The 17817-nt window shown below is 42.4% G+C and overlaps 2 protein-coding genes across 9 annotated transcripts in view; one reads left to right on the top strand and one right to left on the bottom strand.

Annotated features, from left to right (window-relative positions):
- The first annotated feature begins 675 nt into the window (after positions 1-675).
- On the top strand, positions 676-6826 carry tegt (testis enhanced gene transcript (BAX inhibitor 1)). Of its 2 annotated transcripts, none has more exons than XM_067526916.1 (10): positions 676-813; positions 2162-2268; positions 2386-2494; positions 3283-3403; positions 3541-3589; positions 3785-3882; positions 3980-4059; positions 4159-4259; positions 4467-4542; positions 5918-6826. In XM_067526916.1, the coding sequence occupies exons 2-10, from the start codon at positions 2213-2215 to the stop codon at positions 5939-5941; spliced, it is 714 nt and encodes a 237-aa protein (XP_067383017.1). In that variant the 5' UTR covers positions 676-813; positions 2162-2212; the 3' UTR covers positions 5942-6826. The 2 variants fall into 2 exon arrangements, with proteins under 2 accessions (XP_067383017.1, XP_067383018.1); XM_067526917.1 differs by having other exon boundaries at positions 680-813; positions 2167-2268.
- Positions 6827-7852: 1026 nt separating this feature from the next.
- The window catches only part of nckap5l (NCK-associated protein 5-like), a 39156-nt gene continuing 29191 nt past the window's right edge, over positions 7853-17817 (bottom strand). For 6 of the 7 annotated variants that reach the window (XM_067526905.1, XM_067526901.1, XM_067526900.1 and 3 more), the window contains 10 exons: positions 17101-17169; positions 16947-16985; positions 16736-16855; positions 15823-15921; positions 12649-15539; positions 11657-11786; positions 11344-11416; positions 9947-10225; positions 9701-9852; positions 7853-9107 (listed from right to left, as the gene is read on the bottom strand). In XM_067526905.1, coding sequence (XP_067383006.1) covers positions 8847-9107; positions 9701-9852; positions 9947-10225; positions 11344-11416; positions 11657-11786; positions 12649-15539; positions 15823-15921; positions 16736-16855; positions 16947-16985; positions 17101-17169 — 4113 coding nt within the window. In that variant the 3' untranslated portion in view covers positions 7853-8846. Of the gene's footprint in view, positions 9108-9700; positions 9853-9946; positions 10226-11343; positions 11417-11656; positions 11787-12648; positions 15540-15822; positions 15922-16735; positions 16856-16946; positions 16986-17100; positions 17170-17817 lie in introns of those variants that run through there. The other variant, XM_067526907.1, reaches the window with a different exon arrangement.

The raw sequence follows: 17817 nt of genomic DNA on the forward strand, positions 1-17817 counted from the left end.
AAGTTGGCTTGCTATTCGTAGCTTCCGCCACAGCAGCCACTGCAAATGACAAGAGCACAGACTGGAGGATGTGTAGTCCACAGCTGGTTCAGACCCATTTTAACATCAGTGAAACCTTTATTTTTATTTAAGAAAGCAATTACATATTTATGTGTCTATCTAGAATCCTCCCCTTTGCATGGTCAGAGAAAGGTTTACAATACTGCTTCTGATTGGTGACGCCTTTTTTCCTTTTGTAAAGACACGTTTTCCCCCCCAGATAACATAGGATCAGACCTGGGCCACATTAACCCCATGTTCACGTTTACGACATCTAAATTTGCCATACTGTTAAAAAGTTCTTCTGTAGACATGTACATGTACATGTTAACATGTACAATGTATAACATGCTACTAAATGTATCAATTATGTAGACATAGTCCAGATAGTAAATATTTAGACAGTTACACATTTTTATTTGGATTAAAATGTAAATATATACAAAGCCATTTGAACTTCTTCTCTTCACAGGAATAAGCTTTTTGTTCTTACTTTTATAAATAGAACAAAAGAAGAAAGTATTTTAATTTCACATTCCACATAAATTCACATTTCACATAAATTCAGCTACGTGTTACGTTTTAGCAGTTTGATGAGTAAAGGCCCAGATCAAAAAGTACTAAGACGCGAAGCTAACTTCAGTGTCGTCATGTTCTGGGCGTTTCCATGGTGACATCACAAGGCCGCTGTGAGCTGACTGACACGTAACAGTAGTGTTTGTGTAAAAAAAAAAACCAACTGTGTAACAGTCCGGAGCAGACGAGCGACTAGAGGTACGTACATATTGTTAGCATATTGCGTTTATGCCTGTGGGTAATACTGGGTCCAACATTTATGGCGTTATCCGCCGTGGAATGAACGAAACGTCGAATTGTGTTGACAGACGGGCAAACGTTAGCCAGGCTGCTCGTAATTCAAGGCTTATTGGCGCTAGCTGCGTTAGCTATTAATATGATAGTGTCATGCGTCAAACACAGTTTTTGGATGTCCGGCTGTGGCTCGACTGCCCCTCCCCCCCCCATTTTTCGGACATAACGTTAATCATTAAACGACAACGTTTTGACTTAATTTTGCTGCCGTCGTCAGGAGGAATCGATACAACTGCAAACCCTCAGAAATGCTGTTAGCATTACTGTATGCTAACATTAGTAATGGCACTCAACGGCTGACATTTAGCTTAGCATTAAACCAACCTGTTGTGTAAGTCAGCTAATGTTTCAGGTGCTAAACTTCTCACTAATGATCTGCGACATGTGTATCATTGGTGGTGGGAGCAAATTGGCCTATTTTAAGCCATTGCCAATTTTTTTTTTTTTTTTTTTATCAACTGATCACATGTTTGCATGTCAACTCTTTGAATCTTCAAAATTAGCCAACGTTGAAGCTGTTAAATAATGCATAAGCATGACTGTGCTCAGAATAATTAGGCTCATTAACCAACAGTAAAAGTAACGATACTTTGCTGTAGTGGAAGTCTGAGGAATTTCAGCAACTCTGGAATAACACGTTTTTATCTGTAAATTCTTAGGTTGAGGGAATCATAAGTATGACGGCAGCAGTTTGCACTATGTTTGCAAAGCTGAGAGATTTATTTTCTTATTGAATACACGACTTAATGCTCAGAATGCAGTGTTTTCTAAGTATCTGTCAATTTAAGTCTTTGAATTGTGGCCAAGTTACTTGTTTTGATCAGTTTAACAGTTGTACTCACAGAAATTGCTCATTCAAATAGACCCTTAACAGCATCAGAGGAAGAAGAATAGACTACCTTAAATTTCGATTCTCATTTTGTCTTGATGTTCTAATTCTGTTTTTTTAATTAATTTAATTAATTTTTGTTTTATATGAATTTTGAGAGTCTTTTTTCTAAATGTATATTTGAATTTCTGATTCACCTTACATATTTACAGTAAGTAGTATAGAAGTTAGGCAATAGGTTAATCCTTTCTCAGAGTTAATGTTTTAATTAACTACAAGTAAAAACAACAAAATACGTTCTCAATAAGTACAATGGCCACAAAATCGTATTACGTGAGTAAACGTAGTTGCTTTTCACTACTGTTTTTTAATAAATGCTCTGATTATTTTTTTTATTCTGACTCATGTGCTTCTCTCTCCAAGGACAGATTATCTGATCAAGAATCTCTTAAGATCTAAATTCCTGGTGCCATCATGAACATGTTTGACCGCAACATCAACATAGACGCTCTCTTAAAATTTTCCCAAATGTACGTAAAGCTTGCTGTAGATTGCTGTGTGATCTCAGTGCCGTACCTCATCTGCTTTAGCTGAAATTCCCATCTGTCATGCCTTGTTCGATGCAATCTTTCTATTTGTTTTTTCAGATCTCATTCCACCCAGGTGCATTTGAAGAATGTGTACTCCAGCTTGGCAGTTTGTATGTTTGTGGCTGCAGCTGGCTCCTATGTCCATGTCGTCACACGCCTCTTTCAGGTAATACGAAAGCTGTTCAAGAGCCTTTGTTCAAAGATACGTACAGATCTTCATCTATGTTGCACTTATGAGGAAATACAATTTGTTTGAACTTGTGATACACAAACTATTGTATTGTCCATGGCCGGACTGTAAACAACATTTACAGTATAGTTTGGAAACAGTATGTGTTCACCTATCGGCTTATGACATTCACAAAAATGAATGGGAGTCCAATCAGCAAAAACAGATTGGAGGTATGTGTTGTGTGTGTGAGTGTGTTGGAGCTACTTTGACTTACTAAAACAAACATTCTCAGTCTGCTATTCAAAAGAAGCCTCTGCTGGTGTGGGCTATGCCTCCCAAAAACATATTCCAGAAGATTCTTTGCGATTCAGAGTTTTTGCATAAGCGTTACAGAATCATCTCAAGCTGTATATACATTGATGTGACTTAGTTCTGTGGCTCCTCTCTGTACAAATAGACAAAGGCACAGTGCCTTTGTCTATACTTGACATGACACCACATTTGATTCAAAAAATGGATTTACATACTTTTTCAGGGTATTGTTTTTACTGTATTATTTACTCCTAATGACTCCTAAATTCGTATTTTGCCATCTTAGTAGGATCTTATAGCTTTTGCAATATTCAGCCTGCTGCAGTAAAACACTGTTACATTACCTCTCGAAGAACTGTAAAATAATACTGAGGCCTAGATTGGGACTTAGCATTTTTTGATTACAATAACTGAGTTTATGTTCGGCAACAGTTTTGCTGCCCTGTGTTTAACTCTGCCCTTGTTCTCAGGGAGGTTTGCTGTCTGTGCTCGCCTCCCTGGGGATGATGTTCTGGCTGGCCATGACACCACACAGCCCTGAAACGGAGAAGAAGAGACTGGCTATTCTCGCAGGATTTGCCTTCCTCACAGGTAAACTGCTGATGATGATGCTTGAAATGTGGCTGTTTGAAATTGTCACTGTGCATGTCAGCAGAGCTGAATCTTACATAACTGTAGTTCATATTAGAGTCTGACAGCAGTGTTTACTTTCCCCCCTCCCTTACCAGGCGTTGGCCTTGGACCCACACTGGACTTTGTCATCGCTGTAAATCCAAGGTATGTGGGAGGTTAAATTTGTGAAACCTCTGCACCAAAGTTAACATTGTAACTACAAATTTTATAAGCAGTGATCTGAACATTACACAGAAAAGAAGAGTTATATGTGGTGAATGTATCAACATTACTATGGCTCTGTACTAATGAAAAGTGTTTTTACTTTAAACTTACAGTGAGTTCTCGTTTGTTTCTTAGCATTATTGTCACAGCTTTCATGGGAACTTCCATGATTTTCATTTGCTTCACACTGAGCGCCCTCTATGCCAAACGCAGAAGCTACCTGTTTCTTGGAGGTGAGAGCATTTTGTCGCTTTTACACATGATACATTTTTAGAATGAGTTTTTTCTTCTTTTACTTAATTTACGCTTAAACTTCTTTTTTGTCCTCAGGGATTCTAATGTCAGGCCTTTCCCTCTTGTTTCTGATGTCTGTGATGAACATGTTCTTTGGATCTCTGATGCTTTTCAAGGTGATCACACACACATACACCCCTCTCTCACCTCACAGTTGTCTGTTGCAACATGCCATATAAATGCTGCTCTTTGTGCAAATTGATCTTTTCCAACAGGCACACATGTACCTGGGGCTGATCCTCATGTGTGGGTTCGTCCTGTTCGACACTCAACTCATCATAGAGAAAGCCGAGAATGGTGACAAGGACTATGTCTGGTGAGGACATGAGTTAGATGAGCAGATTAAACGCATATCTCTTGGCCGACACCTTCTCATAACCAAATAACATGCAAATACATGGTCCCACACTGAGCATTAGCTTCTGCAAAATAGATCATGTGTACAGCTAATTCATGGTAATGTGTGGGGGGTTTTGGTTTTTTGGTACAATTTTGACTATAACATCAATTTTCTTTTTTTAAGGCACTGTGTGGACTTGTTCCTTGACTTCATCACCATTTTCAGGAAACTGATGGTCATCCTGGCCTTGAATGATAAGGTACTGAATGTTACATTTAAAAGTGAAATAATACTGATGTTTTTATTTTTCTCCATGAATCCAGTCAAAAGGACCAAGGCCAATAATAATTGCATTCACACACGTTTCTTCATCACCATAAACACACACTTTAGTTTATTGTGACTCAGTCCCATCACCCTGCTACTGTACACAACATCTAAAGATCAGTGGCTTTCGGCTTGTCCCTGAAGGGGTCGCTATAGCAGAACGTGTGTTTAAATGCCAGATGACCCTCCTGCCACAACCCTCCCATTTTTATCCAGGCTTGGAACCGGTTCAAAGGTTGTCCCCTTGTGGCTGGGGGCTGCCTCACCCTGTGGGGTGGGATTCGGTCCCGCGGCCTTTTGTATACCAGGCCCCCTTAAATACTCACCACAGCATCCAATGTGTTTTAATCTGCATCTAAAATGAGTTCCCCAAAAATGCATCTCTATTTGCCTTAAAAAGTGCTGTCCCAGCTCGAAATTATTATCATATTAATATTATATTCTTAGTATTAATTATTAGTAATTATATCGACTTTTTAACCAGATTAAGTGACATAATCACAACTTGTTTTCCTGTATGAATCCAGCAATGTCATGCAGTTTGATGTTCTACTCTTTGCTCCACTATGTTTATTTGACAGGTGACTAGTAATTCTTAAGAGTTGTTAGCACCCTAGAAATGTCCTAGTGGAAACACTGATTACATAACAATGTGTGTGTGTGTTTTGCTTTCTTCTTTCCAATACCATTAATCATCTCACAACCTACTCAGGTTTAGTTTGACCCTTAACCCTGAAGCTGGAAACCAGTGAAATAAACTACCTAAATGTATAGAAATTAAACAGCTATAGCAAACGGTAAAAATTTTGGTTACACATTAATCATTATCACCGTGTGAAGTACTGTCACATACAATGAATCCTTCAAAAGTACTTTTATCTAAAAAATTTTAAGATTTTGATAGAATTTGTAGTTGTTGATTGATGACCCTGTTTTCAGAGGTGGATATATCAAAATTACCAGCTTACACTGTTAAAAGGACAGTTGTTATTTTTACATTCCTTTTTAACAGACAGACACCAAAACTTGCAATAATTGACTGGCAGCCTGCAGCTTGATTTAGCTTGTTCATCTGTGCTGTGGACGTTCATTGTTGTCCAAAGACAGTTAATTGTTGGTTGTTGGTTTTAGTGTCTGTCTGGTTATTGTTTGAAATGATCAAAGTTATTCCTTAAAAAGTCTTTGCATGGCTCCACACAATTAGATTAAAGTGAAAGTAAAGGTTTTGTCTCATATCATTTGTTTGCTATGAATGATTGTGCTCTTTTGCTGTTAAACTAAATATGATGTTTTTTTTTTCTTTTCAGGACAAGAAGAAGGAAAAGAAGTAAATAACATTTTGAGTACCTGAAAATTAAAAACAATGTCAGAAAAAGCAAAAATTGCATTGCACTTGGTGCTTTTCACTTTGTCTTCATTTTCTTGAAATAACTCCTATGTGGTCTTATATTAAATTTTCTTTGATTTTATTTTGTGAAACTTACAGCAAGTGTTGAATGTAAGTTTTAGGACACAGTACTATTCCCATCCCCTCTGTGATGCTGCAGTGATCAGATTTGGCCTGTAGAGGGGGGCATTGGTCTATGAAGGCTCCCAGAACCTGAGCATTTTCATTTTAGTGCCACACATGGGTACAATAGTCTCCTTTTTAGTCGGTCGTGTGAGCTTTTGAGACTCATTTTCATTTAAAGTTATGTCATTTCAATCATTCATCTGCTTATTGATAGTTTTCCTCAGTCCTTTCCTTTAGTGCAGTGTCATGATTTTAACAGCAGATCCTTTCAGTAATTTTAAACTAATTGTATTTTTCCCACAAATTAATTTTTGTGACCAACATTTTGAGTAAGAACAGTGAAGCCTGCTAATAGCAACACTAAGCAGAAAGACTTAGAGACACTCGGTGGTCTGGATTTTGGCTTTTCTGGGTTGGCTAGCGAGAAATGGTGCCATCTGTCCATTGTTTTTCAAAGTGGAAATGATAGACAGGCGATTATTCAGACCCCTCCCCATGTAAATTTCTCTAAATATCTGTTGTCTAGAAGTTAGTTTGCCAAATGATGTGATGTTAAACTTGTTATTTGGCATCGGTAGGGTTTTTTTTTTTTCTTTTTTTTTGGAAAGTGTATACTGTGAAGAAATTATTTTATTGATGTAAAATTGAAACTACTAATTTGATACATTTGCTCAAATAAATGTGTTCAACATATTGAATCAAAGTGACAGTGATTTGCTCATTTTATTTATTAGGTTTTCTTTAGAAAATAAATGTACTAGTACTCTAGCAAACTCAGATTCCTTGTATCTACTGGACTTATTTTAAGAGCTGTAGCTAATAGTTACTATGTGCTTGTACATTAGGTTTTGTTGAGATAAAACATCACCTTTGGAAACAAGGGCTGTTAGTCCTAACAGATTAATGTGTAAACTACATTGTAGCTGGTTTATCAGTAATTTAATAATTTTCCATACTGGCACTAATCTGTAAACAGTGCAATAAATTATACACTTGTACAAACACTATATTGCCAAGTATTCGCTCACCTGCCTTTAGACCCATGTGAACTTTAGTGACGTCCCGTTCTTAATCCATAGGGTTTAATATGACGTTGGCCCACACTTTGCAGCTATGACAGCTTCAACTCTTCTGGGAAGGTTTTCTACAAGGTTGAGTGTGTTTGTGAAATACATAATACACAGTGCTCGCAGTCTTGGCTCTAATTCATCCCAAAGGTTTCTATCGGGTTTAGGTCAGGACTCTGTGCAAGCCAGTCAAGTTCTTCCACATCAAACTCACTCATCCATGTCTTTATGGACCTTGCTTTGTGCACCTGAATTCATTTATTAGGATCGGTGAGCGAATCATTTTGGCAATATAGTGTATTTCCTTATGAACTTTAGTGAGGTGTCTACATTTCTGTACCTGGGTACAGTATTAGAGTAAACATACTTTCCACAGTTGGCCCAAATATTCCTCCACTCATTCATCCATCATGTGAACTGGTTACAGTGCTAGTAGTGGGGGCTGGAGCCTATCCCAGCTCTCACGGTGGGGTAAACCAAGGACAGGCCGCCAGTCTGTCACGCTGCTGACGTACAGAGACACAGACAACTATTCACACTGCAGGTAGTTAAGAGTCAGCTGTCAACCTGACTGCGTGTCTTTGGACTGTGGGAGGAAACCTACACCGGCACAGGCAGAACATCCAAAATCCACACAGAACTATAATTTTGGACAACAGAAATAAATGAAAACATTTTAATTAGAAAGTTGAAAAACGGCAGTAGGTACATAGGACCTCTATTGGCTAGGGAACAAACAGCAACAGAGATGCTGAAATACAAGATATGAACATAATCTACTAAGCGAGGAGACTGCAAATTTTCACAGAAAGATCACAAAAAAAAAAAAAAAAAAAAAAAAGATGACGGCAAATGCTGAACATTCAAATAAATAAATAATAGAAATACATATTCATTGAATAGTGTAGCAATTTCTCTTATCTATGTTATTATTGCTGGTATATATTACCTTTAAATGTATTATGATTTAAAACAGACATACTGAGTACCTTCCTCGGTCTCAAAACAATATCAACATGATCAATAAAATCATTTATACATTTAAAAACTGTGATGCATGAGTTTAGCAAGAAAGAATCACAGACATGAACATTCTTTTTTTCTTTTAGGAACTCCATGTTTTTTTTTGCAGTACATTATAAGGTGTCAAGAACAGAATGGATGTATTGATACAGTATGTCAGCTACTGAACTGGGCAGAGTGATGTCTGACGAAGATCAGTCTACCAGAATGAGAAAAACGAGAAACAAGTTGCCGAACAACTACCAGGAGTGACGATGCTTTGTGCTAGTCATTAGCTTGGCCATGCGTTTTGTAGTCCTGTATACATGAATCGAAGAAAAGTGTCCACAGTCGAGTCTGATTGTGAAAAGGTGAAGAGCCTATATTACTGGGGTGACTTTTGGCTTCATGTTTATTAGTAATCCTGAGGAGAAGTCCATCAATCCATCTTTCCAGCTGCAAAACAAACAGCCGACGAAACATCGCCAGAATATTCTTACGGACATCAACAGAGCACAGGTTCTTTGCCTCAAAAGGGGGGCGTCAGGTCTGCAGCATCACAGCAGAGTGTGGTTGGGTCTGTGGACTAGATGAGCATGTGTGACTCTCCAGTTCTCTCTGCCCCCCCCACTTCCACTTCCACTCTTGGCTGGATCATCCTTGGCTGCCGCAGGATGACAGACTGTCGTACAGAGAATCGCTGAGAGACTCGGGGGTCTCCAGGACCTGAGGGCGGCTGGGGGAGAGGGCTTCCTCCGGCCGCTCCCTCAGCAGCTCCAGCCCGGCCTCCCGGCTCATTTCAGGAACGCTGGGAGTGCGAGTCTTTCCTCTGCGGCTTATCCCCGCCTGGGCAGGGACGGGTAGGCTGCCTGGGTCGACCACCCGGCTGGAGGAGGGAGCACCAGCCTTCATGTTCTGAGAGGGATGCAGACGGATGGGAGACTTTTTAGCTCATGTATTTTTATCTTACATAATGCCTTCAGGTAAAAAAGGGGGGTTACAAAAACCATCCAACTTTTAATCTTTAATATTCAGCTGATTAATAATTTCTAAATGTGCTTCTGTGGTTTTTACATTATGTAAGATGTGAGTTCAGATAGAAAAAAAAAAGATCTACTTTACTGCCTGTAAGTGACCCAGATAATTCCTTGTCACATTCTCCTGCCCAGCAGTTTCCCATTAAGAATGGACAAACGCATTAATTTAGGTGGAAAATGAGCAATGTATGAAATATAATTTCTGTAACACTTTATTTTACAGGTCCCATTTATTCCATCTAATTTTCTAAAAACGTCCCTCACCGAGAACTGATTGTAGACGAAACCGACGTGGTGTCGGTTGCTACTTTTGGCCTTTAATAAGTTAAATACCTCTTAATTCTTGGGAAAGTTTAAAGAATTTAGCGGGAACATACGAGCCCCCATAACATGAAGCCATCACAGAACAGAAAGCAGGAACACGCCTTCAAGTTGATCATGCTTTGACACAGATAGAGCTACAACCCCTACCCCTCTGAACGGTGATCCGAACGACACCCCCTCCTCCTCTTCCTCCTCCACTGCCAGGTAAACCTCTGTAGGTCCTGCTGGGGTCTTCAGGTTGGGAAAAGTATAAGTCTTGGAGCGAGGAGAAAACATACTGGCCCCATGCGCCTCTTTGTCTGGAGGTGGAGAGATTAAAGCCATGTTTTCTTGTTCACAGCAGATTTGGTTTTTCCACTAAACAAAGATCAGTGTATATATGATTGCTGGCACCTTCACGCATGACACCGGCTGAGCTTCTTCCCTCCAGCATGGAGCCGTACTGAATGGTGGGAATCAGCTGTTTGTGTGCTGCGTAACACTCCTCCTGCGACGTCAGCTCTCTGTCCAGGGTGCGGGCCCGGCGCCCAGCCCTCCCTGGGGAGCCGGAGGAATGGTGCTCGGCCCCTGCTCTGGCCTTAGACAGGCCCCGTCCTGCTGCACTGCTGCTGCAGTCGGGCAGGGGGAACGTACCGATACCACTGTCCAGGGTGTAGGTGGAAGCACCGGAACCTGCGCAGAAAGGAGAGAATATGTGACTGACTGATACATAAAACACGAAGGAACAATGAGAAAAGTCCACACTAATTGGTCTTTTACTGGTGCTCCTGAAGGCGTCGCCTTTGGGGGCGGGACCAAAGCTTTATACCTTTGATTTGCTAATAAAGGTGTGAGCCAATTTATTTCTCTGCACATGCAAAGGATGTATTTCCTTCAAACCCTGATGGATTGTCAGACATTAGTTTTACTAGGCAAACGCACACATCTATATGCCCTTATTTTGAAATGACAAAAAGAATAAAACTAAATGAAACTAATGTGCAAAAGTGCAAACTAATATAATTACCCTTATTTTACTCTAACTTTCAACTTGTATACATAGGGGGCCTAGTGGATCAGTGGTAGAGCATTGGGTTGGGATGCAGAAGGCCGTGGGCTCAAATCCCACCCCACCAGGTGTGGCCACGCCCAGCTACCAAGGGCCACCCTGGTGCTGGTCCTGAGCCCAGATAAATAAAAAAAATGGGGTGGTTGCCGCAGGAAGGGCATAAAACAGAAGAACATAAGATTAAGGACATATCACAGACTAGATGTAGTATTTTTGTGATATTTTTTCGTCTTACATCTCATGTGAAAGACAGAAGGAGTTGACGTCATCATACTGAATGTAACATCTCTGAAATAGGATGAAGGGGTGTTGTTCACTGTGCAACCTGTACATCTATGAAAGCTGCATTACAAAATCTCAACTGTTCTACCAAAGTGCAAAAGTATAGTCTGTAAATGACATTAAACAATTGATAATCACTGAAGCAAAAGAAAAGCAAAAAATATTTCTACACCTGAAGCCAGAGCTGTTTGGCATTTTGATTAAAAGTGTTTTATTCTAGTAGCTATTGTCAAATGAATTGTTAAAATAATGAGGTAACAGTTGTCTCTTGATCAACAGAAGGTTTATGAGAACAGAAGAGAAGTAAACCTCTAGTTTAATTAATCAGCTCTGATTCTCTAATTTCTTTCCAGATGAGCCCAGGTCAGGTCAGGTTTGTTCTTCCATCCGTTATATCCCTTATGCAAAATTGTGTTGTTATAATTTCGTTCCTCTGAAATTCCTGGCAGACGCCTCTTACCTGCAAAGTGTTGAGAGTGAACTGAATCTGTGAGGTTTTCATCAGATGTGATCTTGTCGATTCTATCTGATCCCTGCATGAAAGAACAACAGGGTAGCAGACGGAGCAGTGAAGGTACTTGACAGTCAGCTCTTCACATCAGCATGCAGGAAACTAGACTAACAAATCAGATGCCAACTTTAGGCTTCAAAGCTGAAAGCACTGAGCTAATTTTACTGATACCACTTGGAAAACACGAGAGCTTGAGGTGATAAGTAACAGTGTTGTTCATGATTATTCCTTCCTGAAAACATATCCAATAAACAGGATGTACCTTCTCTATATCGTCACGACTGGTGGTGTGGCTGATGACGTCGCTCTGCTGAGTAAACACTGGTTTGGACGTCTTACAGTCGAACGAAAGCCGGCGCTGAGGCATGTTGATCACGTCTTTCCCATCCACTCTATATTCAGACAACACAAAGCTTCATTTAAGCTCTGAAATGCCACATAACAAACTGGTGTCAGCGTTTCAACATGAAGAAGTGGTTATTAAAACGTGCGAAGATCGAACCACATTCATGTCAATCTGGTAGCTTTCCATGGTCTGACTATGTCCAAAGGCAGCAATGTCTGCTCAACCAGCTCCATTAAAAGGACAGGGTCACATTTTTTCTACACACATTTAACCCTCATTCCTGCCGTAACACGGGCTTTAAGAGATCCCTCCAAAAAGAGGTTTTTCCAAAATCTATTAAATTCATTATTTTCCTCAAGATTTTACAAAGCATACCCCATAATGACAGCATGAAAAAAAGTGTTCATGGCCTTATTTTGCAATAAGGCTGTAATTTAACAAAATGTGGAAAAAGCTAAATAAATGGTAAATGTTTTGCACTTATATAGCACTTTTCTACCTATTGGCACTCAAAGCACTTTACACTGCTTCTTCTTCACCCATTCACACACACACACTCACACACTGATGGGGGAGCTGCTATGCAGCTGGCCAACACTCACCGGGAGCAACTAAGTTGGGGTTCAGTGTCTTGCTCAAGGACACTTTGACATGTGACCGGAGGAACCGGGGATTGAACCAACAACTGTGAGATTGGTGGACAACCACTCTACCTTCCTGCGTTACAGTCGCCCATGTGAATATGTGATGTGAATACTTTGTGTTCAGGTAATTTAGATCCACTAATACACCTAACATGCATGTCTTTGGACAGTTGGTGGAAACTCCACACAGAAAGGCTGCAGCCGGTCAGGATCCAATCCAGGATCCTGTAGAATGATAGTAGTGCTGTAGAGTTGAGTTCTCACCTGTTCAGCAGCTGTTGCATGAAGTTGTCAGAGCGTGCCCCCCTGTACATGACAGCCAGCTGTCCCTGAGCTTGGTCCATCACCACCTCACAGGAGTGACCCCTGCCTGACCTCTCCACGTATGCCCTCTCCTCCTCTAAGGCCCTCCTCAGTCCCTCCGCCTTCTCCATCAGAGTCGAGATGTTCAGACCTTCCACGCCTTCTTTACACCTGCTGGCCATTTTCACAGAGTCTCTGCCCACTGACGGGATGTTTATCTTCCACTCCTTCTTCTCGTCCTTTGCTTTGGTTGCGTCCGTCTTGCGGCTTAGCGCTGGCAACTTGCTCTTCTTCAGACCGAACCAGCTGGCGATGCCATTGGAGGCTTTATGCTTGACCTCACCACCCTGCCCTACTTTGTCCTGCTCCTGAAGCTTCAGCACGTTCTCCTCGATGCCCTTCATCACCTTCTGCTCGATGGCTGACTGCGGGCTAGCAGCCGGCTGCGATGGTTTCTCCCCCTCAGACGTTGGAGGTCTCGGGGGAGGTGGTGGGAGACTGTCTCCGTACATTGGATTCTTTTTCCCCTTCCCACTGATCTTGGTCCTCTCCTCCGATTTGGACGAGTATCTTGGAGTCTCTGTGGGTTTTCCCCCTCTGTGGACGGACGGACCCTGACAAGGTTTAGATGGTGACTTTGGGGGGATTTTGTTGGGGCTGTTGCTACTATGAGGACCAACACCGGGTTTAACATTGTAAGCAAGATTCAGGGATCCAGGACATTTTATGTTGTTTCGTAGTACCTGTGGAGCATCTGTGTTGGGGGATGGCAGACCTATTTTACTCTTGGACCCTTCTGTCTTGGTCACACACAGCTCCTGTTTAACCACCACTGCGGCGGAAGGTTGGGATTTTACTGCCTGTTCGTAAAGCTGAGATGACCCTGGATACTTCAATCCACCATCGCTGCCTTTAGGTTTACTATCCAAAGGGTCTGTGAACTTTGAATGTCTCTGATCCTCTTTATGAAGCTCCATGGGCCTCTCTGTGGTCTTACTCCTATCTTCCCCAAAGGTACCCTCACTCACCATGTCAACTGGCCGCCCGACTTGTAAATCCTCTGAGCTCCTCAGCTTCCCCAGTGCAGCCAGTCTGTCTTTAAAAGCGTGGTGACTGGAGTCAGCCTGGGACCTGGCAGACCCAGGTGCAGGTCTCTTGGGGATGGAAGAGGAGTCGCTCCTCCTGGCTGGAGGTGGAGGCGCCTGCTGCTGGACGACCTCAGAGCTCTGTACTGTGACCTCCTTCACATCGGTCTCCTGTTTTTCTCTGGTTCGTGAGTAGTTAGCTCTGCCCTGGACAGATGAGTTGGGCAAACTGTGGTGGTTAACCCACACTGGGCTATCTGAATCCTCCTCATCGTCCGATGTAGACTCTGATGTGGAGGACGATGACTGCTTTCGTTGGGGGGAGGGATTCAGGACACTTTCTGGTAGGGATTTAACAAGTTTCCTCTCTCCACCATTCACCTTTGTTTGAGACGAAAGTGTGGTTCTTTTTTCAAGGCCTGCAGCTTGTTCCTCCTCTCTGGAATTGGTAGACATATCACAGATATTTTCGTAATGAGGGACCCTTTGAGAAACTTTGGGTGAGGAGGAGGGAGCGCCCATTTTGGATCCCGCACTGGCTTTAGGTGCAGAAAAACTGCTGTAGCTTATGTCCTTGGCGGGTGGGGAGCAGGCATCTTCAGGCTGTGGTGGAGAGGTTGGAGCGGAGTGTGTGGCGGGGTAGGACTCCGACCTGGAGGGCGGAGGAGGGGGCTGCCTGCATCTCTCTGTGGTGGTGGCTCGGCGTGTGGGAACAGGAGAGTGATACACCTCGTAGTTGTTAGTGCGACAGGGGATCCTGGAGTTGCGGGTGAGCTGGGGGCTCAGACGGACAGCAGAGGTTGAAGGCTGGGACTTCTCCCCAATTGACGGAATCTTCAAGAACTTGAGCAGTTTGGACGGCGAGTTAATGGCGGCGGCTTTGACGTCGCTGAGGCAGGAGGGGCTGGGGCTGACGGAGGCAGTGGCTCTGACAGATGAGCTCTCCGGATCTGTGCTGTCTGTCTCTGGGACGGCCGAGGGGTCAGTGGACATGGCGTCGCTGACAGAGGAGAGCGCTAAGCCGCTGTGAACGCCATCACTTGTCTGCATGTCACAGTGGGAGACGTGTGTGCTCTCCTTCACAGAATCGGGTAGGTGGGAGTTGGGACAGAACCCAGTGAGCCTGTCAGAGGCACTGGCGTTTAGATGGCTCTCTGAGTTCTCCTGCTCCTCTCCCTTCGCCCGCAGGCTCTGACTGGCTGCTTCTGTGGCTGATGCATGGGCTGTGGTGCCTGCTGTTTGCTGGTGGACCTCATTCTTGGTGCTCTGTTTGGACGGTGGAACAGAATCCACCATTCTGCCCTTACTATGACATTCGATCATAGCAGCTGCAGGAACTACGTGGCTCTGGGTGGCAGAGCTGGCTTTTAAAGGACTACAGGTGTGGTTGCATGGCTTTGGAGAACTGTCCGTGCTTCTCTTGCAGTGTAAACAGCAGGTGTTCCCTCCTTCACACTTCACTAACCCATCACCGTTGACATGCTGGTGTGTGTCAGTGTCAGAGCAGTGGCAGTGTGTGGGGTGGGATTTGCACTGGAGGGGGTCTGCAGTAGCCAAAACGGCCTCTGTGGACATGAGCACCTGGCTGTAGTCACAGAACGACAAGCTTGCGGTGGATGGGTGGAACTTCAGAGGGTCTGTCTCCTCCATCTTACGCAGAACCTCAAGGATGTGTGCTTTCTTCTTGAAGAATGGAGACAGGGCCTCCATGGAGGCAGCTGGGCCTCGAGGGCCTGGGGAGGCATGCTGTGTGCGGTAACCATTTCCCTTTGGGTAGAAAAAGATCTCAATCAGAACACACTTCACGGCTGACACTTGATTAAAACCAAACAATTCAGTTCTTCAAGACATTTGCGTGCAGGAAACGAGTGCAGTGAAGATTAGCAGCAGAGGTACTTGTTAAGCACAATGCTGGAAAAGAAGGTAAAGGTCAAAGCTTGTTATAACATCACACACAAGTGGGGACTTTAGTTGCATTCAGAGCCTATGATCTAATCACAGTTTTGCTCCTAATGTTTGATAAATCTTGTGTTGGCTTTGTAATAATCACCTTGGCTTGTGCTTGCGCTTCAGTCTGTGCAGGCTCCACCTGTTTGGCAGAGTCATTGTGCAGCTGTGCATTGTAGTCTGGGAGGGGTCCTGTCTGGACCTGTAACAGGAGATTCATGAGGCAATTATGATGACACTGTACACACTACATGCAACTGTATACACAGACAACTATGAGCTGCTGTGTTCTGGCATCTACTGGAACAATACAGAGCAGAGGTGAGATTCATTACTGGGACAGCAGTGTTGGAAGAATGAGGCAGAGGTGAGAGATAAATGTTCACAGCAATCACAGCTCTGCATTAATACACTGACTAAATACACCAAATGTACTCCAGTACTTGTACTTAAGTATTTCAGTGGTATGGTACTGTTCTGCTATGTTACAAGGGCAAAGCTGTGCGTTTAATTGCCAGCTGTGTTTATTGGTTAGTAGATACAGATGCAGATCAAATTGTTGGTAACCTTCAGTGAAAAAGAATCCGCAATCAGAAATAACTTTGAAAAGTTAGAGAAAAGGAAATAAAAGATAATACAACAAAGGCCAAACCAAACAACAGAGGGCCTAGTTTTCTCCAATGAAACAGGCTAAACGTTGTGTGTGATGCTTATTACAGGAAACGTTTTGAAATATTACCTGTCAATTTGTTGTTTCATTATAAATTATTCTGTTTAACTAAAAAAAAATCAAAAGTAAAGATGTATTGTTTTTTTTTTTAATTCTGTTGTTGTTTCAGTGAAAATTGTGGCTAAAAGAGGGTAAAAACAAATTTGTCCATGTCTACATATAAAACATACTAAAAAAACCCAAACTAAAACACATAATACATGTCATAATATACTTAACCATGAACCTTGATCAGAGTGATTATTTTCGGTTTTCAGCGTGTAGATAAAAGTCAGAGTGGATTTACCTGGTAATGAGCAGTGGGCTGGTTGGGCAGTTTCTGCTGGAAAAGCTCGCAAAGCGCTCGGTTCTGTCTCTCCAAATCAAACACCAGCATCTTCAGCTTGATGCACTCCTCTCTCAGATCCTGTTCATTGACACACAAAGCAGTGAGAAGTCAGCCTTTGGCGGACGATCTGAAATCCAAACCCAGACTGAGAAATCAAGCGCTGCGTTACCTTTTGGTTTAGCAGAGCTTGGACCACATGGTTGGCCACCTGAGGCAATCAGAGAACATTTACACTGAGTTGACATGTGGAGTGACTCAGCTGAGCTTCTTTTCTAATCATGGATAGTGTGTAAATGTATTTAGATTATACATCGTGAGCTCACCTCGTCCAAGCATCTCTCGTAAGCTTCCCTCTGACTCTCGTTCGCCAACATCAGAGCAGAATTCTCTGCCTGTTGAGATGGAAATAATACTTTATTGGATCATTTTGCGTCCTGTTTTCGGTCACTCTGTGTCTGTTTTTAGTTGTTTTGAGCCTCTTTTGGATAGTTCCAGGTTGTTGTTCGTCATCTTTCTTTTGGTTTGTGTCTTTTTGTGGTTGTTGTAGTTTCCACAATCTCTTTTTGGTTATTTTGTGGCTTTTAACTGAGTTCTTTTCAACAGGAAACATGAACGGCCACTTCAGAGTCTCTGGCCTATGGGCCCCCTGACCTTTTGGACTTCTGGGCGTGTGCCCAGCAATGTATCCATGAATCCAGATGGGAGGGACTGAGAAAGTTTCACAGTGTCTCACAAAGTCATACTCGATTAACTACAAATGTAATTTGTAATTAGCTTTTCAATTGGATAAACTGCTTATTTGCATTTTAATTCAAAACAAATGTTATTTATGTGGGCCTATAACCCAAATCACCAATTTGCCTCGTGGGGTTTAACAATCTGAGCAGCACACAACACCCTTTGTCCTTGGCCCATCATCAAACTGGATAAATAAAGAGCTCTTTGCTGCAGCTAAAATACAGAGGAGGAATCACAGCTTACACACACACAGCTTATATCAGCACGACTACATTATGGATTATAAACATATCTGAACATGA

Source organism: Channa argus, chromosome 13, assembly GCF_033026475.1.
Source record: "Channa argus isolate prfri chromosome 13, Channa argus male v1.0, whole genome shotgun sequence".
Classification (NCBI taxonomy): domain Eukaryota; kingdom Metazoa; phylum Chordata; class Actinopteri; order Anabantiformes; family Channidae; genus Channa; species Channa argus.